The 24,147-nt window shown below is 44.0% G+C and overlaps 2 protein-coding genes across 2 annotated transcripts in view; both read right to left on the minus strand.

The window, feature by feature from the left end:
- Positions 1-987: 987 nt before the first annotated feature.
- LOC144506778 (olfactomedin-4-like) lies at positions 988-22,679 on the minus strand. The gene is given in 7 exon segments (XM_078233137.1): positions 988-1,793; positions 2,665-2,809; positions 9,122-9,334; positions 11,362-11,469; positions 11,606-11,664; positions 11,667-11,763; positions 22,665-22,679. Coding segments are annotated over 7 exon segments (1,443 nt in total).
- The window catches only part of lrrc74a (leucine rich repeat containing 74A), a 31,877-nt gene continuing 29,737 nt past the window's right edge, over positions 22,008-24,147 (minus strand). The window contains exon 12 of the mRNA XM_078233139.1: positions 22,008-23,659. Within this exon, the coding sequence (XP_078089265.1) occupies positions 23,122-23,659 (538 nt within the window). The 3' untranslated portion in view covers positions 22,008-23,121. The remainder of the gene's footprint in view (positions 23,660-24,147) is intronic.

A 24,147-nucleotide genomic window follows, 5' to 3' on the forward strand; every position in this document is an offset into this window, starting at 1 on the left:
ACCAGTCACTGAATGTAAGCATGCAAGTGCAGCAGACAATATATAAGGCAGATGGTATGTTCGCCTTAATAGCCAGAGGATTCAAGTACAGGAGCAGGAATGTCTTGCTGCAGTTATACAGTGCGTTGGTTAGACTTGGAATACTGTGTGCAGTTTTGGTCTCCTTATCTGAGGAAGGATGTTCTTGCCATGGAGAAAGGCAATGGAAGTTTACCAGATTGATTCCTGGGATGGCGGAACTGACATGATGAGAGATTGAGTCAGTTAGGATTATATTCGCTGGAGCTTAGAAGAATGAGAGGGAAACCTATGAAATTCTGACAGGACAAGTTAGGGTACAGGTTACTGAGTTAGATGATCAGCCATGGTCATAATGAATGGCGGAGCATGCTTGAACGGCCAAATGGCCCACTCCTGTTCTTATTTTCAATGTTTCTATTTAACAGCCATTTGAGAATCTGTTGAACCAGAGTGGAAACAAGCTATCCTTGCATGGTGGTGCAGCGGTTAGCACTGCTGCCTCATAGCACCAGGGACCCGGGTTCAATTCCTGGCTTGGGTCTCTGTCAGTGTGGAATCTGTATGTTCTCCCCGTGTCTACGTGGGTTTCCTTCGGGTGCTCCGGTTTCCCCCCATAGTCCGAAAGACATGCTGGTTAGGTGCATTGGCCATGCTGAATTCTCCCTCAGTGTACCCAAACAGGTGCCAGAGTGTGGCGACTTGGGCATTTTCACAGTAACTGCAATGTAGTGTTAATGTAAGCCTACTTGTGACACTAATAAATAAACTTTAAATCCTGAGGGACTGCCTAAGAAGAAGAAAGGTAAAATTTGAAAAGATGGGACATTTAGCCTTAAAGGAAAAGGATTTGAAGTGCGGATTGTCCATATCGTATTCGTATTGAAGGGGCGGGGGGGGGGGGGGGCAATAATGTATCAGGGCTCTTGTGGACATGTCTAGTTGAAATGAATTAGCTTAAATTTGCCACTATGGCTCTTTTGGTTTGAACTCAATGTTATAGAAGATCATGTAGCCACCATTGAACATGTACAGTTTGTGATCTGAAGGATTGTAGTGGAGACTTATGACATTTTCATGCTTCTTTTCAAAAGGGATGCTGATAAAACTCTCCTTTCCTGTCTTTGTATCAAAGGTGTAAAATATCTCTTCCGTTTGAATTGTCAATGCCCGTGTCACATAGAGAACTCCACAGAGCATGAAGGCATTGCTGGCTGCCCTTTTGAACTGATTGGTCTCCCAAGTGGCCTGCACAATGAAGGATTCTTCATTGATTTTACTCACTACAATTTTTCCCTTGCTTTTTTCAGTGGCATAAATCACCCACAGGCCATTTTCATCAACAGAAAAGTCAAGATTTTGGTAGTCAGAAGAGCTGTATGAGAATCTATTTCCAGTGACTGCATCCTCTAACAGAATTGATTGATACTGGCTTGGTGATGATGCATTTGCTCTTGTGATATATCTGTTATCGTTATAGTAGTTATAGTAAAAATAATTTTTAAACATCACAACGCCTGATCCATAACCATAAGTACTGAATGAAGACGTTTGAAAATGCTCTTGGAGAATTAGATGTGTGTAGTCTGAGTAAAGTCGAAACTGATACATTGTTGGAAATGAATCCTGTGAAGTCACCCAAAACATGTTCTTCCTGCCAGGGACTGGATATGGGTCTTTCCCCCATGCACCATGTGGGTAGCTGGACCCGTAATAATTTTTCTGCACGACAAATCGTTTGCTCAAGTTTGCAATTCCTCCGTGTTCACAAGATCCTGGTATGAGGAAAGAGCAAAAGGTAGGATACAAAATCAAGTTGAAGTCTGATTAAATCTTCCTCTACTCTCCAACCTGCTGTTATATTTTAATCGTGGTTTTCTCATTTATTCATGGAATCTGGATGTAACTGGCAAGGCCAGCATTTGTTGCCCATCCTTAATAACTCAATAATTTGTTAGGCTATTTCAGAAGGCAATTAATAATCAACCACATTGCTATGATCTGGAGTCTATATAGATCAGACTTTGTGAGGAAAGTAGATTTCCTTCCATAAAGGATGTTAGTACATCAGATGTATTTTTATGATGGTCTAATAGTTTCATCATGCTAGCTTTTTTAATAGATTTTTAACTAAATCTAAATTTCTGGGTGTCATGGTGGGATTTGAAGAGCATTAGTCCACGTTTCTGGATTGCCAGTCCAGTAATATAACTGCACCATTACTGTTCCCCCTGTTGAAACAGAATTCAAACTGAAGGTTAACTTTTCCCAGAACCTGTTAACTGTCGAACTCCTTCCCTTGCTCAATCTTCCCTTCCTAAATTTGTTGGATTCCAAACCTTCTGCCTGGGATTGACTGAAAACCAGACCCCACAGCAAGAGAGCATTAATCTCATACTGTGTGGCAGTACGATGTGCCTAATCTTGACACAAGAGCAGCACCATTTTATGTGTAGCTTGTATATTTATTCACGAGTAATGATTAATATTGGGTTGCTGAAACTGATATCATTCCATTCCCCATGAAAGTGTTTATTATAAAAGGAGTATGGAGGTAGGGATAAATGTAGAAAATAAACACCAAATAAACCAGTTGGGATGAATGGCCTGTTTCTGTACTGTAAATTCTATGTAAGATGTCATTACCGAAATCGCCACCCTGGGATCCATTGTGAAGTTTCTGACATTCCTCCAAACGCTGCTGCAGTTCCTGAATTTCACGCCGCATAAGGAGCACATTGTTCTTATCGTAGTGTTCCAGCTGGTTAACAATGGCAGTCATGTTTCGAATCTAAAGGTACATTTGAGTTAGTAATGTTCTTCATGTCCATGTTAAGAACAGACTCTTTTCTCTGGAAAATTGAAGACTGAAGGGTGACATAATGGAAGTCTATACAATTATGAGTTAAGACAGATGAACTTAGAGCCTTGACTCATGCGCGTAACTTGGATGCGGTTGTGGTAACGGAGACTTGGTTAAAAGAGGGACACAACTGGCGGCTAAAAGTTCTCAGGATACAGGTGTTTTAGGCGAGGCAGAAGGGAAAGCAAAAGAGGTGGGGGAGTTGCAATACTGGTGAGGGAACATATTACAGCTGTGCAGAGGGAGGATACTTTGAAAGAATTATGTAATGAGACACTGTGGGTAAAGCCCAGAAACAGGAAAGGGGCAGTCACTATGATAAGGGTGTACGACAGGCCTTCCAACAGCCCACAGGATGTTGAAGAATGGATATATAAGCAGATTCTGGACAGATGTAGAAATAATAAGGTTGTTGCAGTGGGAGACTTTAATTTTCCTCATATTGATTAGAAATCCTTTAGGGCTTGGTGTCCGGATGGTGAGGAATTTGTTAGGTGTGCCCAGGAAGGTTTTTAGAACAATATGTGGATAGTCCAACTAGAGAGGGGGCTATACTAGACCTGATACTAGGGAATGAGCCCAGCCAGGTCATCAAAGTTGCAGTGGGAAAACATGTGGCAAACAGTGACCACAATTCCGTAAATTTTTGGATACTCATGGAAAAGGGCAAGTGTTGTCCTAGGGTTAAGGTACTAAATTGGGGAAAGGCTAACTACAACTGGATTAGGCAGGATTTGGAGGCTGTAGTTTGGGAGAGGCTGTTTGCAGGTAAATCCACATCTGGCATGTAGGAGTCTTTTAAGGAGCAGTTGATCAGAGTGCAGAAAAGGCATGTGCCTATGAAAGGATGGACAGGAAAGGCAGGATTGGGGAACTGGATAACCAGGGAAATTGCGAGTCTAGTCAAAACAAAAAAGGATGCATACATGAGGTCCAGGCAACTAAAAACAGAAGAAGCACTTGAAGAGTACAGAGAAAGTAGAAAAGAACTCAAACAGGGAGTTGGGAGGGCAAAAAGGGTCACAAAATGTCGTTGGCAGGCAAGATTAAGGAGAATCCCAAGGCATTTTATACATATATTAGGAACAAGAGGGTAGCTAGAGAAAGAGTTGGTCTACTCAAGGACAAAGGAGGGAAATTATGTGTAGAACCAAAGGAGTGGGTGAGATCCTTAATGAGTATTTTGCATCGGTATTCACAAAGGAGAGGGACACGTTGATTAATGCTGTCTCGGAGGGGTATGTAAACTCTCTAGAGCAAGTCATCATTATGAGGGAGGAAGTGTTAGGTGTATTAAAAAGCATTAAGGTAGACAAATCCCAGGGCCAGATGGCATCTATCCCAGATTACTGAGGGAGTCAAGAGAGGAAATTGCTGGGCCTCTAACAGAAATCTTTGTTTTCTCGTTGGCTACAGGTGAGGTTCCAGAGGATTGGAGAATAGCCAATGTTGTCCCATCATTTAAGAAGGGTTGCAAGGATAGCTCGGGTAATTATAGGCCAGTGAGCTTGACATCAGTGATAGTGAAATTGTTGGAGAAGATTCTTAGGGATAGGATTTATATACATTTGGAACTGAATGGTTTTATTAGTGATAGACAGCATGGTTTTGTTCGAGGCAGGTCATGTCTCACTAATTTGATTGAGTTTTTTGAGGAGGTGACAAAAATGATTGACAAGGGAAGCGCTGTAGATGTTGTCTACGTGGACTTTAGTAAAGCATTTGACAAGGTCCCTCATGGCAGGTTGGTGCAAAAGGTTAAATCACACGGGATCAATGGTGAACTAGCTTGGGCAGCTTGGGTGAGCACTGCTGCCTCACAGCGCCAGGGACCTGGATTCAATTCCCCGCTCGGGTCACAGTCTGTGTGGAGTTTGCATGTTCTCCTCGTGCTTGAGTGGGTTTCCTCTGGGTGCTCCTGTTTCCTCTCACAGTCCAAAGATGTGCATGTTAGGTGAATTGGCCACACTAAATTCTCCTCAGTGTATCCTCAGAAAGTAGTGGTGAATGAATGTTTGTTTCATTAGAGGAGGATATGCAGTGGGGAGCCCCATAGGTCATTGAACAGAGGGACCTGGGGCTGTATATTCACAATGAACAGAGGGACCAGGGGCTGCATATTCACAATGAACAGAGGCACCTGGGGCTGCATATTCACAATGAACAGAGGGACTGGGGGCTGCATATTGACAATGAACAGAGGGACCTGAGGCTGCATATTGACAATGAACAGAGGGACCTGGGGCTGCATATTGACAATGAACAGAGGGACCTGAGGCTGCATATTGACAATGAACAGAGGGACCGGGGGCTGTATATTCACATTGAACAGAGGGACCGGAGGCTGCATATTGACAATGAACAGAGGGACCTGGGGCTGCATATTCACAATGAACAGAGGGACCTGGGGCTGCATATTGACAATGAACAGAGGGACCTGGGGCTGCATATTCACAATGAACAGAGGGACCTGGGGCTGCATATTGACAATGAACAGAGGGACCTGGGGCTGCATATTGACAATGAACAGAGGGACCTGGGGCTGCATATTGACAATGAACAGAGGGACCTGGGGCTGCATATTGACAATGAACAGAGGGACCTGGGGCTGCATATTGACAATGAACAGAGGGACCTGGGGCTGCATATTCACAATGAACAGAGGGACCGGAGGCTGCACATTGACAATGAACCCCGGGACCGGAGGCTGCATATTGACAATGAACAGAGGGACCTGGGGCTGCATATTCACATTGAACAGAGGGACCTGGGGCTGCATATTCACATTGAACAGAGGGACCGGAGGCTGCATATTGACAATGAACAGAGGGACCGGAGGCTGCATATTGACAATGAACAGAGGGACCTGGGGCTGCATATTGACAATGAACAGAGGGACCTGGGACTGCATATTGACAATGAACAGAGGGACCTGAGGCTGCATATTCACAATGAACAGAGGGACCGGAGGCTGCATATTGACAATGAACAGAGGGACCTGGGGCTACATATTCACAATGAACAGAGGGACAGGGGGCTGCATATTGACAATGAACAGAGGGACCTGAGGCTGCATATTCACAATGAACAGAGGGACCGGAGGCTGCATATTGACAATGAACAGAGGGACCTGGGGCTGCATATTCACATTGAACAGAGGGACCGGAGGCTGCATATTGACAATGAACAGAGGGACCTGGGGCTGCATATTCACATTGAACAGAGGGACCTGGGGCTGCATATTCACATTGAACAGAGGGACCGGAGGCTGCATATTCACATTGAACAGAGGGACCTGGGGCTGCATATTGACAATGAACAGAGGGACCTGGGGCTGCATATTCACAATGAACAGAGGGACGGGGGACTGCATATTCACATAATGAAGGAAATTATGCTAAACCGACATGAGCCTCTGGTTAAGCGCCAGTTGATGTATTCTGTAGAATTCTGGGCATAATTTAGGAAGATGTCAAGGTCTTGGAGAAGGTGCAGAGGAGTTTTATCAGTGTAATACCAGGGATTAGGGAGTTCAGTTATCTGGTGATACTGGAGAAACTGGACTTTTCCCCTTCGAGCTGGAAGGGTTAAGAGAAAAACTGATAGGAGTATTGAAATTATGAGGAGTCTTGATAGAAAAAGTAAGGAGGAACTATTTCATTGGGACTTGGTCGCTAAGTAGAGGTCATAGATTTAAAATAATTGGTATAAGTACTAGAACATAGAACATAGAACAGGACAGCACAGAACAGGCCCTTCGGCCCATGATGTTGTGCCGAGCTTTGTCTGAAACCCAGATCAAGCTATTTCCTCCCTATCATCCCGAAGTACTCCATGTGCCTATCCAATAGCTTCTTAAATGTTCCTAAAGTTTCTGACTCCACTATCCCTGCAGGCAGTCCATTCCACACCCCAACCACTCTCTGAGTAAAAAACCTACCTCGGACATCCTTCCTATATCTCCCACCATGAACCCTATAGTTATGCCCCCTAGTTACCGCTCCATTCACCCGAGGAAATAGTCTTTGAACGTTCACTCTATCTATCCCCCTCATCATCTTATAAACCTCTATCAAGTCTCCTCTCAACCTCCTCCGCTCCAAAGAGAAAAGCCCAAGTTCCCTCAACCTTTCCTCATAAGACCTACCCTCCAAACCAGGCAGCATCCTGGTAAATCTCCTTTGCACTCTTTCCAGTGTCTCCACATCCTTCTTGTAGTGGGGTGACCAGAACTGCACACAATATTACAAATGCGGTCTCACCAAGGTCCTGTACAGTTGCAGCATAACCCCACGGCTCTTAAACTCAAACCCCTGTTAATGAACGCCAACACACTATAGGCCTTCTTCACGGCTCTATCCACTTGAGTGGCAACCTTCAGAGATCTATGGATATGAACCCCAAGATCTCTCTGTTCCTCCACATTCTTCAGAACCCTACCTTTGACCCTGTAATCCACATTTAAATTTGTCCTACCAAAATGAATCACCTCGCATTTGTCAGGGTTAAACTCCATTTGCCATTTTTCAGCCCAGCTCTGCATCCTATTTATATCTCTTTGCAGCCTACACCAGCCCTCCACCTCATCCACTACTCCACCAATCTTGGTGTCATCAGCCAATTTACTGATCCACCCTTCAGCCCCCTCCTCCAAGTCATTTATAAAAATTACAAATAGCAGAGGACCAAGCACTGATCCCTGTGGCACTCCGCTGGTAACCGGTTTCCAGTCCGAAAATTTTCCATCCACCACCACCCTCTGTCTTCTGTTAGATAGCCAGTTACCTATCCAATCGGCCAAACTTCCCTCTATCCCACACATCCTTACTTTCTTCATAAGCCGACCATAGGGGACTTTATCAAACGCCTTACTAAAATCCATGTATATGACATCAACTGCACTACCTTCATCTACACACTTAGTTACCTCCTCAAAAAATTCTATCAAATTTGTGAGGCAAGACTTGCCCTTCACAAATCCGTGCTGACTATCCCGGATTAATCTGGATCTTTCTAAATGGTCGTAAATCCTATCCCTAAGGACCTTTTCCATCAACTTACCGACCACCGAAGTAAGACTAACCGGCCTATAATTACCAGGGTCATTTCTATTCCCTTTCTTAAACAGAGGAACAACATTCGCCATTCTCCAGTCCTCTGGCACCACCCCCGTGGACAGTGAGGACCCAAAGATCAAAGCTAGTGAGGAAATGAGGAGAAATGTTTTAACGTCATGTCTTATGACACAGGTTGTTATGACCTGGATTGCAACATCTGAAACTGTGGTCAAATCAAATTCCATAGAAAGTTTTAAAAGGACATATATTCGAAGAGAACCAAATTACAGGATTATGGCAGGGAACGACTGAGCAGTGAGACTAAATTCCCCTCCTTCTGTATTGTACGCTTCAATGGGCAGGATTTTCCCTGCTGGCTTCTAAACCCTGTCGTCAGGCTGAAATGTGGGTCAGAGTGTGCAATGTGTGGGAAACAGTCACTCGTTGTGATTTTCCCCAGGGTGGCTAATTAATGGTCAGAGGGATGGCTCACTGTCCAATTAAGAATAACAGGTTGTCCTTCACAACTGGAAGGCCAGTCAGCTTAAGAGGAGCAGCAGGCTGTGATGGCAGGTAAGTAAGCGAGATGGAGTTTCAAAATGAAGGTACCCTCTCTCCAAACTTTATAAAATTTAAACTTAAAAAAAAGGCTGTGTAGCACCCAGGTAAGTGGGGAGGGCCTTTACGCCTGCCTGGAGCACTAGCTTCCTGATCTGTGCTAAGAAGCTGTCTCCAGGCAGTTAGATCTGCCCCCACCTCCTGCAGGAACCTGACTGGAAAATTTCAATCAATATCCTTTATTTGTCCTTAGTAAGCTCGTTAGGAGCTGAGTGAGCTATGTGTATGCATGTGGATACCCCTGCTATCCCCTCACCCTGCTTCAAGTGGGGTGGGTTGACACTGGGGAACTGGCATGCCAGACAGTGCTGGTATTTTCATCACCCCACGCTTCTGTCTCTGCCCCAGCCCAGCAGAACCCAACATCAAGTCCTATGATCTTTGAGCATGATTTTTCAACTTGACTTGCCACCTTTAAAGATTTGTGTATGATCCTACGCCATATCTTACTTGTTGTTGTGGCCCCAGAGTTCCATGAGGTCACACTGCCACCTTCTATACTTGATAAAGAGAAAGTACAGACATTGCCGTGTTAACTTGTATCTCAACAGTATCACATAATTACCTCCACAAACAGTGTTTCGAACACATGACTATCTCCCTGAACTGACTGCATCAGCTCGGTGATGAGGCGTTCCATCTCTTTCAGTTCCACACGCAGAAGCTCAAAGTCAAGTTTGGTGAATGTGTCTTCACTGTTCTCCATTGCTTCAAGCCGCTGAGTCAGATTTATCAGTTTGTCTCCATAATGAATAAGCACACTCTCGTACACTTCAAGCTATTAGAGTTCAAGATATTCAGATATTAAGAATCTCATTCAGTCAAGAAAGAATCAATATGTAAAGACTTTAATTTTGATATAACTAATCCTTTCCCCTCAGTGTTTGCTTTGTCTAAGCAAAATACACAAACTACAAATCAATGTTAGTTGGTGAAAGTGGAGGGTAGGTTTTGAGCTCTAAGCTCTAATTCAGGGTGGAAAATGGATAGTCCTCTTTACACAAGGGTCAGTATAAAAAATGGAGCTGCTATTTTTTCTGGTTTGGTGCTTTGGATCTGGATCCTCAGCTCCACTGAGGATCCACCAATCCTCTTATCCACTGCTTGGTGGCATGCTGAGCATCAGGCCAAGAAATTCCTGACAAATGAATTCCCTCTTTCTGACCCCATCTCTTCTGTCAGCATGCGCTATGTTGGGAGAGGATAGCAGTTCTGCCTCAATGAGAGCTATGATGTGGAGATGCCGGCGTTGGACTGGGGTGAACACAGTAAGAGTTTTAACAACACCAGGTTAAAGTCCAACAGGTTTATTTGGTAGCAAATACCATTAGCTTTCGGAGCGCTGCTCCTTCATCAGATGGAGTGGAAATGTGCTCTCAAACAGGGCACAGACACACTATAAAGTTACAGAATACTGATTAGAATGCGAATCCCTACAACCAACCAGATTTTAAAGATACAGACAATGTGGGTGGAGGGAGCATTAAGCACAGGTTAAAGAGATGCGTATTGTCTCCAGACAGGATAGCCTGCAAGTCCAGGAGGCAAGCTGTGGGGGTTACTGATAATGTGACATAAATCCAACATCCCGGTTTAGGCCGTCCTCATGTGTGCAGAACTTGGCTATCAGTTTCTGCTCAGCGACTCTGCGCTGTCGTGTGTCATGAAGGCCGCCTTGGAGAACGCTTACCCGAAGATCAGAGGCTGAATGCCTGTGACTGCTGAAGTGCTCCCCCACCCATTCCTGTGGGGGAGCACTTCAGCAGTCACGGGCATTCAGCCTTGGATCTTCAGGTAAGCGTTCTCCAAGGCGGCCTTCATGACACACGACAGCGCAGAGTCGCTGAGCAGAAACTGATAGCCAAGTTCTGCACACATGAGGACGGCCTAAACCAGGATGTTGGATTTATGTCACATTATCAGTAACCCCACAGCTTGCCTCCTGGACTTGCGGGCTATCCTGTCTGGAGACAATACACATCTCTTTAACCTGTGCTTAATGCTCCCTCCACCCACATTGTCTGTATCTTTAAAATCTGGTTGGTTGTAGGGATTCGCATTCTAATCGGTATTCTGTAACTTTATAGTGTGTCTGTGCCCTGTTTGAGAGCACATTTGCACTCCATCTGATGAAGGAGCAGCGCTCCGAAAGCTAATGGTATTTGCTACCAAATAAACCTGTTGGACTTTAACCTGGTGTTGTTAAAACTCTTACAATGAGAGCTGAGCAGAAACTGGAGTGTGAACTTGGGATTGGATATTGGTCAATTTCAAACTCCTCCATTGCACTCCTGACAAAAGTCAACCTGGGGAGGTGATGGCCTAGTGGTATTATTGCTAGAAGATTAATCCAGAAATTCAGCTAATGTTCTGGGGACCTGAGTTCGAATCCCACCACAGCAGATCGTGGAATTTGAATTCAATAAAAAATATCTGGAATTAAGAATCTACTGATGACCATGAAACCATTGCCGATTGTCGGAAAAACCCATCTGGTTCACTAATGTCCTTTAGGGAAGGAAATCTGCCGCCCTTACCTGGTCTGGCCTACATGTGACTCCCAAACCACAGCAATGTGGTTGACTCTCAACTGTCCTCTGAAATGGCCTAGCAAGCCACTCAGGTCAGGGGCAACTAGGGATGGGCAATAATTGTTGGCCAGCCAGCGACGCCCATGTCCCACATATGAATTAAAAAACCCAGGAATTCTGGGCCCAAATACTGAATCGATAGAGATCAATCAATGGGCACTATTGCACAAATTGGTAATCAAACTACTAGCCCTAGTTTAATTTGTCCACTAACGTGGCCAAACATCTGAGCCTGTGGGATATTTAGCCTTGTTTTCTTTGGAGCCATCTGAGTTTTTTTTATATCACCATGACCTGATGTAATCAAAATCACTTGGAGCTGCTGGAAGAGACACAGAAGTATAAATACACTTGTGAAAACATTATGTTAACATTAACAAGCAATGCTAATTAGCTCCAATAAATTAAGAAAACATGAAGCAGATTAATACACAATAAGCCCGGATTCTTTACTTCACCTTTGAAGTTTCAGTTTCCACTTTCTGAGAGAGGTTTTGGTAGGTCTGTTGCAAATCCAGACTTTATCAACTGGGAATGTTGTATCAGGCAGGAACACTTTACACACGCACTGTCCATTTCCATCAATCTCTCCAGTAACATTGCCTTGCTGAATGGGCTGAAGAATTCATAGGTTAAAAAGAAGGGAACTGTCAGAGCTAGATTAGTGCAAGATTAGCTAGCGAGGTACAAATGTCCTTTGCAATTTTCATGCTCTACGTCTGCCAGTTGTGCAGAATATTTAAGTGTAGTGTATAATTAAAGTTCCATTCACACAAAATGACGACAAAGGCCAGGGAAGGAATCAGGTTGCAGATAAGGAAGAAAGTGGGTAAATTCATCTGGAAAGAAACAGTAGTTTAGGTGTATGAAATACCATGGAGTCAAATGCAATACTTTTCATGGGCTTTTATTTTCTAAATGTTATTCATTCTGTAATGTCACAAGGGGCTGGGTGCTGGAGGGGTGGTATTTCTGATACTAGCTCCACTTTCTAGATTGCATCCATCCCTCACACAACATGGCTGCCAAGTACAGCCAGGCCTCACGCAAGATGGCCACCAGAACTCCCAGAATGAACTGGCAACCTTCAACCCAGAAAAGCTTCCAAGTCAATCTTGGAGATGAGGTTCAGCTGCGAACCCTTAGATAGAATATATAAGTAGCTCACTGAGCAATAGTAAAGGGGTAGAAATGCTCGGGTGAAAGTGAGATGGGGGTTGGATTACTTGATTTATAGATTACTTGCTTTGTGGATTATGACCAGAACGAGACTATCAACCCACTTTGGAACCTGACAATGGATTGTAAGAGAACCTGCCTCAGTAACTTGAGCCTTTTTTTGTTTATACGTCCATGGGCTTGGGTACATGCCTTCAACATGTGTTAATTGATAAATTGTTTATTGATTTGACTTGGTCTTCTGGTTCCCTATTTTGTGTCTCTAAACCCCACCTAAATCATCACCCGACCCCTTGCAACATTACATATGTACAACCAGTGTCCCACTAATTATTCTCCCTTGCTTACTTCAGGATACAAAATGTACAATTTGTGCCAAAAGATTTGTTAGTCTTTAGTCTCTTAGTCGAGCATGAAACTAGCAGCTGGAACTCCACAGAAAAATAGATATGATATAACTTGGAGAAGGATACAAGCAATGGTGAAATTATTGAGAAAGAGAAGACTGGCCATCAATGATGGAGCAATTAAAATTGGGGATGCTCAAGAGGTCAGAAAACAGAGATAAGAAGGAGGACACAATGGAGGTATTTGAAAACAAAGGTGAGGATTTTAAAATTGAGATGTTCCTTGACCAGTTGTGATTGTAGGTCAACAAGGCCAGCATGGTGATTGAGCAGAGCTTGGTGTGATTTAGGATATAGGCAGAGTTTTGGATAAGTTACCTTCATGGAGGGAATAACATGGGAGCCTGCCAGGAGTGTGTTGGAATAATCAGGTTTAGAGCAGACAATGGCACAATGAGGGCTTCAGCAGCAGATATGCTGAGGCAGGACAGAGCTGAGCAATGCTATTGATGTGGGAACAAGCAGGCTTAATGATGGTGCAGATGAATTTTCGCAAACTTACCTTAGGTTTAGATATGACACCAAGATTGTAAACAGTCTGTTTCAGCCCCAGACGATTTCCATGGAGCAAAATAGAGTCAGAGCTCGGAAACAGAGATTGTAGTGTTGTCCAGAGATGATAATGTTATCTTTTCAATATGTAGTTAGAGGAAATTTCTTCTCATCCTGTACTGGATGTCAAACAAGCAGCCTGACAATTTAGAGATTCTGGAGTGGTTGACTGAGGTTGTGGTGAGATGGAGTTGATGTCTTCAGCGTGTGATAGGCCTAAATCTTTTGGTCCCACCCATCGTGGGAATTACCATGGGCCGGATGGAAATTTTAATGGACTAACGAAAGGACTGTTGATTTAATATGAGAATTTACAGTCTCACAGTGGGCGGGATAAGAAATAGGAAGGGGCCAAGGGTTATTGGGGCACACCAGAGGATCAAGGTACCAAAATAGGAAGAGAAACCATTGCATTAGATTTTCTGGCTACAATTAGATAGGTGTGTATGGAACCAGGGGATTCCAGTACCACCCAACTGGATGATGGTGGAGAGGTTTTTAGAGGAGGATTGTGTGACACTGACTAGACTTGTCCATTCCTAGTTGCCCTGGTCAGATTTTCTCTTTGAACAAGTGCAGCCCTTGTGCTAATAGTGCTTCCACCATAGTGTCACATAGGAAATTCTACTAACCCATTGATAGTGATGGAATAGCAGTATGTGTTCAGTACGCAAGCCTGTTCTGCCATTCACTCTTAGATCGCACACAAATTATCCCACAGGATGTGGAAATTAGTGAAGCAGAAAGACGTGATCAGCTAAAGGGACTTAAAACTATCAAACACTTTGGAGCAGATGGCAGATATTCTTGGGTACTGAAAAACTCTAGGCAACCAATTTGTGAGGCACTAGTTATTTTCATGGAGAAGTTATTGCAAACCAGTTACGCAACGTAGATTTGGATGCAAGGAATCACAGTTCCTATTTATCCAAGTGACTAATCAACATGCAACTATATGTTCATTTTGCCTCATATTATCATCAATGCAAATTATGCAAACTTTGCTGCGGAGAAGGCTGGGGGGGAGGGGCATTGTATGGTAATTATTCAACAGAAGCAGTCAGCATAGATTTAGAAGGACAACACCTCAACTGACAAATCTGTTTGATTCTTTGAGGGCATTATAAGTAAATTAGATGAAGGATAGCGAAAATATATGTTTTGTTAGGACTTTCAGAAAGCTGTAATTCTAATCAAACAGAGCTATGAAAATCGAGAATAGAACATAGCTTCCGATAACAAAAGGTATTTGAGTCCTATTGAGATATAGGGTGAAATCTGAGTGGTATTGAGACCAGTACTTGACCTCATGCTCTTTCTGATCTCTAAATTCCTTCAGTGTCAAAGCCCATCATAAACATGCACAATTCTTGGAGGAGCAATAGAGAAAGGGGTGCAATTGATGATTTGCTAACTATTTAGATGAGTTAAACAATTAGGCAGAGAAAGTATAAATGAGATTTAACACTGTAAATTAAGCATTCCACATTGGTTGAGTAAAGTGTACAGTAAAAACCTACAGGGTGGAATTTTCCCATTTTTTTGGTAAACTGTGTTTTCAGGCAGGAGATGGCAGGTTTTCTCGCCTAGCCCCATTGGGGGGGAAGAAAGTTTTCATGGCATTCACACTGTCTCCGTGATGGGTGGCCTCTGATTTGCTCGCCCCATCATCAGCTGAACTCTTCAATCAGCAGGGTGCCAACGCTTTATGGCACTGATGGAAGCTCAGTGCCCAACTTCAATGTATGACCTCATCGAGGTCTTATGATCTTACCTGATACCCACAGAAGGCTGTGTAGGAATCATGAAATCAAGATCCCTATAGTTCAAAAATGAATGTTTTGTCTTTGTGAGTTGCTAATTATAATGACTAATTCTAGACCAGGTCATTTTGAATAGTCTCTCGATCAAACTGGAGATTCTTTCTGGTCTATTTCAGTACTACAGCTACGCTAAGCGATTGGGAAGTTTAAAACTGTTATTAATAATAATGAAGCAGAAATAAAAAGCAGTACTCACAATCCATGACAGCACAGAACTAAATAACCCGAATATCAAAAGGAACAGAAACATCCTTCCACCTCCTTCACTTTCTGCATGGAAATTCTTCAATGATGGACACAGTTATTTATATTGTTACCTTATCTCAGTGGCTGGAGACATATTTGTTTGTTTCTCAATTTCTACCGTCACTGGCAAACAGATATTATTTGATGTGACTTTCCTATCAGGAAAACATATATTAATAATTGATGAGGAATGATTACTGTATTTTCCTTTCATTCATCAATCATATTCTTGTGGAAAGCTGTTAACTCTATGAAATGCAAGTCTATCCAGCATATGAATATTGCTACCATATATAGCGAGACCCTTCTAAAACATGTCCAAGTCATCTGCAGAGCGCACGAGGGAAACCGTTAGTTATGATACCTATTATTAGCTTTGATACTTCTTGCAGCATTTTTCTATGTTACTATAGAAAACAGGAGGAGGAGTAGGCCATTTGGCCCTTTGAGCCTGCTCCCCCATTCATCATCTTGTTCCTGCTTTCCCCTTATGTGCTTTGATCCATTTCGCCCCACAGAAGGCTGTGTAGGAATCATGAAATCACTTGATCGCAATCAAGATCCATATAGCTTTATCTGACTCCTTAAAACTGTATGTTTTGGCCTGAACTGCTTTCTATGGTAGAGAATTACACAGGCTCACTCACCACTCTCTGTGTGAAGAAACTTCTCCTCATCTCAGTCCTTAATGGTCCTGTATCCTTAGATTAGGACGCCAGGTTCTAGACTCTCCCTCCATCAGGAACATCCTTCCTGCATCTACCCTATCTAGTTCTGTTAGTATTTTATAGGTTTCTATGAGCTCCCCCTTCATACTTTTAAACTCCAGCGAACATAATCCTAACCAACTCAATCTCTCCTCTTAGTCAGTCCCACCATCCCAGGAATCAGCCTGGTAAATCTTTGCTGTACTCCCTCAATAGCAAGAACATCCTTTCTCAGATAAGGACTGCACATAGTACTCCAGTTGTGACCTCATCAACGCCCTATACAATTTCAGGAAAAGATCCCTATCCCTATATTCAAATCCTCTCGCTATGAAGGCCAACATACTACTTGCCTTCTTTACTGCCTGATCCTGATTCTTTCCTAATCCTGCCACTGTTTTCCAAGTACTCTGCTATTAAATCTTTGATAATGAATGTGAGCATTTTCCCTCGACCGACATCAGGCGGACTGTTTTCTCTCTACCTCCCTTCTTAAAAGTGAGGTTGCATTAACTCCAATCTGTGGGAACTGTTCTAGAGTTTATAGAATCTTGGAAGATGACTACCAATGCATCCGTTATTTCTAGGGCCACTTCCATAAGCATGCTGGGCTGTGGATTATCAGCCCCTGGGCATCTACTGGCCTTCAATCCCATCAATTTCCCCAACACATCTCCCTCCTAATACTGGTTTCCTTCAGTTCCTCCGTCCCACTAAACCTCGTGTTCCCCAACATTTCTGGTATCTTATTTGTACCCTCCTTTGTGAAGACAGAACTAAAGCATGTATTTAGTTGGTCAGCCATTTTGTTGTTCCTCATTATAAATTCCTCTGTTTCTGACTGTAAGGACCTACAATAACCTTGGCCATATATTCATTCATTACTTTGCAACTTGCTGAATGACATACTTGATGCGCGATTGATTCACACGGGAGGCTAGAATGTACCTGGGAATAAAGGCTTTTATTCACTACAAATAGGAGCACACTACTCAACAATATTCTCCCAGACTAAAGACTAGTAGGAAGTAGCAGTGACCTTTATACTCCTGTAAGAAGGCGGAGTCCTGGGCGGAGCCGAACGGAGTGTACCACATAAACAGTAATAACAGGTGGAACACCCAACAACTCTAACCCCAACAGCAACGAGAGTAACATATATACAAGTACCCATAGTGGTAACCATCTATGGTTCATCACAATACTTTCTATTCAGACTTGTGTATGTGGTAGTCCCTTCCATAGCCTTTGATGCAACATGCCTATTGTGTCAGTTTGTCTCAGTTGATAGACTCATGCATCCAAGTCAAAAGATCGTGTGTTCATGTTTCCCTCCAATAATTGAACATATAATGTAGCCTGATATTTCAGTGCAGATATTATATGATGTTAAAGGTGCCCTATAAATGCATGCTGTTATTGTTGCTGTGGTGAGATGGTGCTACATTGTTAATGGTGCTGTCCTATACATGAGATCTCTTTTTTTCCATTTTCTCTCTCCCCTCATCTTTTTTTCGATTTCCGTTGTGGAACTCCACTGAAACTTTCTAATTAACCAGTGTTGGCTTTTCTATATTTTCTAATGTTAATCAGTTTTGAAGGTGGCATATTGGTACAAATTGGCCTCCAAATGGCTGAATACCAGCTACAAATTCCTTCACACAACTGGGGTCCTGAAATGTAAAGACTGCTTTGGTCTGTTTAAAACAAGTTTAAATGCAAAACAAGGAAGTTCTACCAACCAGTAGCTGTGCAATGATGAAATAGCTGATGGAATATCTGCTTGAATTAAAAATTAAGATGAACTATAAACTCATCATGTTATTTCTATTTTGAATGGAATGTCTCAGTTTAAGCATCTAACTATGGCAATTTAGAGTCACTGGAAAGTGTTCTACCACCTTTGTTCATCCACGTGTTTCCTTATCTCAATCTTGCCATGACCAGATTCCCCTGAGAGGGGAAGAAAAGTATTGAAGGAAGATTCACCATTAGGCCTACTCTTGCACAACTTCCTGGCCACCAGTTAAGAAAGGTGCATGGGGTTTAAAGAATGAGTAACTGCAGTCAATACATATATGAAAAGTAAGCTCTCATCAATTTCTCTTTCCTTTTCTCTTATAGATTTATGTATTTATTTCTCATTCTGAGGATATGGGCATCCCTGGTAAAGCCAACATTGATTGCCCATTCCTAGTTGCCCTTGAGAAAATGGTGGAACTTCTTGATCTGTTGGCGTGGATGCTCCCATAATGTTGTTAGGTAGAGAGTTCCAGGAGTTTAGCACGATGATGATAAAAGAACAACAATATATGTATAAGTGAGGGATGATGTGTGATTTGGAGGTGAACATGAAGGTGAGAGTGTTCCTATGCACCTTCAGTTCGTGCCCTTCTAAGTTTGGAAGTTCTATTGATGAAGTTTTGGTGAGTTGCTGCAGTGCATCCTGGTACAAAAGGCAGCCATGGTCCACCATTCATGGAGGAAATGGATGTTCAGGGTGATGAACCAGCTGCTGATCAAATAGATTCTTTTTTTCTGGATGACATCAAGCTTTTTCAGTGTTGCTGCAGCTGCACCTATCCAGGCCAGTGAAGACTCTTCTATCACATTGCTGATTTGTGTCTTGTAAATGGTGGAGAGGCTTTGGAGAGAGAGAGAGATTGAGAGATGTGGTTCTATTGTTGCTCAGTAGTACCTGCACCTCAGCCAAATGGCCATTCTTCACCTGAGTCTAGAGGAGGAATGTTGGAGGCTGCTTCATTCTGATTGGCATTAGAGCTGAGCCAGATTCTGTTTTCACCAATGAGAATGCTCCTGAACTTTCCAGATGGGACTATTGGGTAACTATCAAGAGCAAGAACTTTAGTTGTTATTTCTCACTACGGCAATGAAGTCTTCGGTAACACCCTTATTGCGTCCTAGCACCAGTGGTTCTTTCCATCTACATGACTCAGTTTCGCAATGGGCGATGGTGCACTTAACAGCTGAGCCACAAGGACTCCAGTGTCTTGGAATCCTTCTTAAAGTACGGGGCGTAATTGAGCTGCGTGGTTTGCAAAATGACCTTCTCATAATTGAAATTGTTATTTAAAATAAAAACAACACATGGTGGAGAGCAGCGGCTTTCTCCTGAGAATATACCGCGTGGAAGTGACAGTCCGAGTCGTATTTATCAAAGATAAATCAATAGCTGAGATGGAGTATGTTTGTATTTCTGTGAAATGCTTGTTATTTTCCATCGATACGACTAGGACACAACACGACCTTTGTGATAATGGTGTGTTTTCTCACCTTTTTTTCTCAGTGCCTTTGGTGACTAAATGGCACATAGGGGCCGATTTTACCAAATCGGGACTAAGTGCCGAGTCCAGTCGTCAAACGGATCCGCGCCCGGCAGCCGCGCTCCAGCGCGCCCATATGCCTTTTTTCGGCGCTGGTCTATTGGACGGGGCTTAGCGCTGTTGGAGCGGCCGGAGCTCCAACTGCACATGTGCAGTTCGGAACAGACTGCAGGCAGTGCGCCCGGGCGCGAAAGGCAAAGCAGCACAGCCAGCAGAGAGGAATTCCCTTTGGAGGATAATGTCCACGTTATAATCACAGGAACCAAAAACCTGACAGTCCAAAATCTGGGATAATATTACAGGACAGGGATGGGGGGATATACATTTTGAAATATTATCCCAGATTTTGGACTGTCAGGTTTTTGGTTCCTGTGATTATAACGTGGACATTATCCTCCAAAGGGAATTCCTTTCATCCTCTCTGCTGTCTGTGCTGCTTTGCCTTTCCCTGGGGGGGGGAGGGGGGGGAATGGAGAAGGGAGTGACGTGTCTCCCTGGGGTGGAGGGGGTGGGGCAATGGAGAAGGGAGTGACGTGACTGCCCCTGGGGGGGAGGGGGATGGAGAAGGGGAGTGATGTGTCTGCCCCGGGGGTGGGGGGGGGGGATCCCTCCTCCGGTGGGGAGGAGGGATCGGCCGCAGACTGGCAGCCCCCCCCCCCCAGGGGCAGACACGCCACTTCCCTTCTCCATCTCCCCCCCACCCCCCCCCCACCCCCATGGAAAGGCAGAGCAAGGCCAGGAACGTGCGGGAGGCTGTCGACAGACTGCAGATCGGAAGGATGGTGGAGGGAGACCAGTGATCAAGCTAGGTCAGGGGTGTGCCTCCCAGGGGGGTCCGATCCCGGGGGGGGGGGGGGGGTCTGCCGGCGGGGCCTGCTTCCTAGGGGGTTCCAATCGGGGGGGGGGGGGCTGCCGGGGTGGTTCGCGGTGAGGGTCCGTGAAGGATGGTCGGGGGGGATTGGCTTCGGCGGTTCCCCTGCTGAATTGGAGTCCCATTCGGACTTTTATTTAGCAGGTCGCTTAATGCGCGGACGCCAAATGCGCCGCAACCTGGTAAAGTCGGATTCGTAGGTAAAGTTGGGCGCAAGCTTCATTAAGTCGATTTAAATGCATGCAAATGCATTTAAATCGTCGCGCCAGCCGATTCGGGCGCGCGCCAGACCCGCGCCCCGATCGGGGCTCGGTAAAAACACGATCTGCCATGAGTCGGGTGCAGATCGCGTTTTAGGCCCGACGTCCAACTTTACCGTGATTTCGCGCCAATCGGGCCCATAGTGTGACGATCAAAGGGGAAAATTAACAAGTAAAATTTACAAATTGCCAGATATAATGAAGAACTGAAGAATGAAGAATCTGCAAGAACCATTCATCAAGATTTATTTTTTGTGCTGTGTATTGTTAGGCCATATTGTGTTATTGACAAAAAAAGGTAGAAAGGCAAGTTGCGAGAGGGGAGTTGGAGTATAAGAGTAGGGAAGTCTTGCTGCCGCTGTACAAGGTACTGGTGAGACCACCAGTACCTTGGAGTACTGTGAGCAATTTTGGTCCCCTTATTGAAGGAAAGATATTTCATTGGAGGCAGTTCAGAGAAGGTTCACTAGGATGATCCCTGGTATGGAGGAATTGTCTTTTGAGGAAAGGTTAAAAAAATTGGGATCCTACTCATTGGAATTTGAGTGGTGATCTCATTGAAACATATAGAATTCTGAAGGGGTTTGACAGGGTAAGTGCTGAGAGGATGTGAGAGCCTAGGACCAGAGAGCCTAGTCTTAGAGTAAAAGAATGCCAATTTAAGACTCAGATGAGGAGGAATTTCTTGGTCTATTGCAGTGAATGCAATAGACCAAATTTGAAGAGGTGCAGATGAAACGCTGCTTAACCTGGAATGAGTGTTTTGGGCCTTGGATGGTAAGCATGGAAGAGGTAAAGGGGCAGGTATTGCACCTTCTGCGATTGCATGGGAAGGTGCCATGGGTGATGGGAGAGGTGTTGGGTATAGTGGAGGTGTGGACTAGGTTATCCCGGAGGGAATGGTCTCTGCGGAATGCTGACAGAGGGAGTGAAGGGAAGATGTGTTTGGTGGTGGCATCACGCTGGAGCTGGCGAAAATGCCGGAGGATTGTGCTTTGCATGCGGAGGCTGATGGGGTGAAATGTGAGAACAAGGGGATTCTATCCTTGTTCTGGGAGGAAGGGATCAGGGTGAGGGTCATGGTACGGGAGATGGACCTCATGCTGTGGAGGGCCCTGTCAACAATTGTAGGTGAGGAAGAAGGAACATATATTAGAAACCACTTTGGAAAGTGGCATCAACGGAACAAATGAGGTGAAAGAGCTGAGAGAAAGGGATGGAGTCCTTACAGGATGTAGGGTGTGAAGAGTTGTAATCCAGATGGCTGTGGGAGTCAGTGGACTTGTAATGGATATTGGTAGATATCTCCCATATAAATATCTCCCACTTTCAAAGGGTCGTCTGGATTCGAAATGTCAGCTCTTTTTTCTCTCCTTATAGATGCTACCAGACCTGCTGAAGTTAAGTTGACTGTCTCTGTGTTGCAGTGACACACTATTCATTCCCATGCAAATTAACACTAAATGGGTATCAGGTTTTTATTTTAATGATGAACTTGCTTAGCGATGTAATGATATCTTCACAACAATTTCCATTTCACTTTTCAAGGCATGACAACAAGTCTCACAAGACAGCTATGAAAGTCATAGTACAGCACAGAAGGACGCCATTCAGTCCATCATCCCCATGTTGCCTCTTTGGTAGAGCCATCCAGTTGGTCCCCCTCCCCTTCCTTTCTCCCATAGCCTTGCAATTTTTTTCCCCTGAAATATTTAGGCAATTCTCTTTTTAATATTATTATTGAATCTTTTACCACCACCTCTTCTGGAAGTACATCTCAGACCATGATATCTTAGTGTAAGAAAAAAATCTCATTTCTCCTCTGGTTCTTCGGTTAATTACATTAAGTAAGATACATGTCACAAAAGAATGCATGAAAAAACATCGGAAAGAACTTGATCAGCTGGTAATTACCCTGTGGATTATGAAACTATTCACACCATGACTATGCCAGGGTTAATTCCTGGGTAGTGTTGATTTTGTCTATACCCCAGTGGTATCAATATCCTTGGCTAGGGAGAGGGAAATAAAAATGGTGATGAGGAAATCATGCTTTAGTCATTATAAAGACTGACACACAAATAATGGTTACTTTCTGAGGAACAAATGGTGTCTGTGGAACCATTACCATAGCAACGACCATGGCGTAATTCACTGATGCCGTATGCCCCCCTACCACTGCCAGTGAGAACGGACAACTTGGTTCTCAGCCAAATCGGAATTTACAGCAGTGCAGAACCGGAGAATCCCAGCTGCAGGCAAGGTCAAAGAATTCCAGCCCATCTCTTCAAAAGAGGAGAGGGGAGGAAAGTTGGCAAGAATTTGTTTTTTAATGTTTCTTGATTTGCCATTGTCATATAGGAGGTGGTTAGCAGGCAATGACCAAGGGGAAGCAACTGATAGGAAGTGGCTGCTGGGAGATAATTGTGATGGGATAATTGATCAGAGGTAACTGATAGGACGTAATTATCGGGAGATGATTAACAGGGAGGTGATTGACTCAAATTAATTTATACAGGCCAGTAAAATCCCATGAAAAGACAAAGATTTCACTGACTGCATCATGTCTGAGTCTTCACCTGGCTTCATTTGTGGTCAGAAGTTGCTGCTTGCACTGTGCGAAATGAAGTAGCAGGCCTAGACTTTGTGACAGGGTCTACATCCAGATTGGAGGTCAGACTTGGGAACGACAAAGAATGTACACATGATTCAGGCAGCAAGTCAGGTTGTGAGACTGAGTGCACCTGGACGGAAGAGCTCAACCTGGCACTGGAGACAGAGGGGCCATTGTTGGAATGGCTAAATGGGCGGTGCATTTGTATACTGCTCAGGATTGGCACCGAGTACCGACTGCTGATTGTCATTCCCATGTGATGCCATGAGCTCAGTGATGTGCCAGCTAAGTGTTGTGAACTGAAGGATTTGAGTGGTTGAATGTCTGGGAGCTTGACCTGATTGGGTAAGATAACGATCGAACTTCGCGGAGTAATGGCCTTCATCGCACTCTTGAGTGTTTTCAACACCCTCTGGGTCTTTTGTTTCTCTTTTCTCTGGCGCGTTTCCTCCTTGTGGATTTGCTCCCGTTGATCTCTGATCATCTGATTCCTGGTGTCGACGAGATTCCTGTTCAGCTCAGAATTGGGATGAAGGAAGAAAGGGTCCAAATAGGTAAGGAGAAAGAACATAAAACATGAGACCAAAAACATGAATTATCAAATGTTTTTGTTTAAAACAGAGCAGATTAATCACATATAACTGTTTGAAATTCTACAGCAGGAGGGAGGGGGAACACCTTGCTGCAAATTACGTAAAGTGCTCACTCTGAACCTCCATGGTTGGACACCTCCAAAATTGGAGAGGTCAGGACAAGCTCTCTTAATCCCCATGGCACAGGTACATGCATCCAAGGCAGTTGGCCATCGAGAGAATAGGTGACTGTAGGGATGGAGATACAGGGATTATCCAGAAGCGTCTTTATAAGGGGGCTGTATTTAAATTCTTACAACTAAAATTTAACATCTCCCTTTGGACCTCACTTGTCTCTGAGTCATTTCAGCACGACAAGGCACATAATTGGTCATATTTTAAGTCAGCAGTTTAGTATGTATATG

This window comes from Mustelus asterias, chromosome 18 (genome assembly GCF_964213995.1).
Source record: "Mustelus asterias chromosome 18, sMusAst1.hap1.1, whole genome shotgun sequence".
Lineage (NCBI taxonomy): Eukaryota > Metazoa > Chordata > Chondrichthyes > Carcharhiniformes > Triakidae > Mustelus > Mustelus asterias.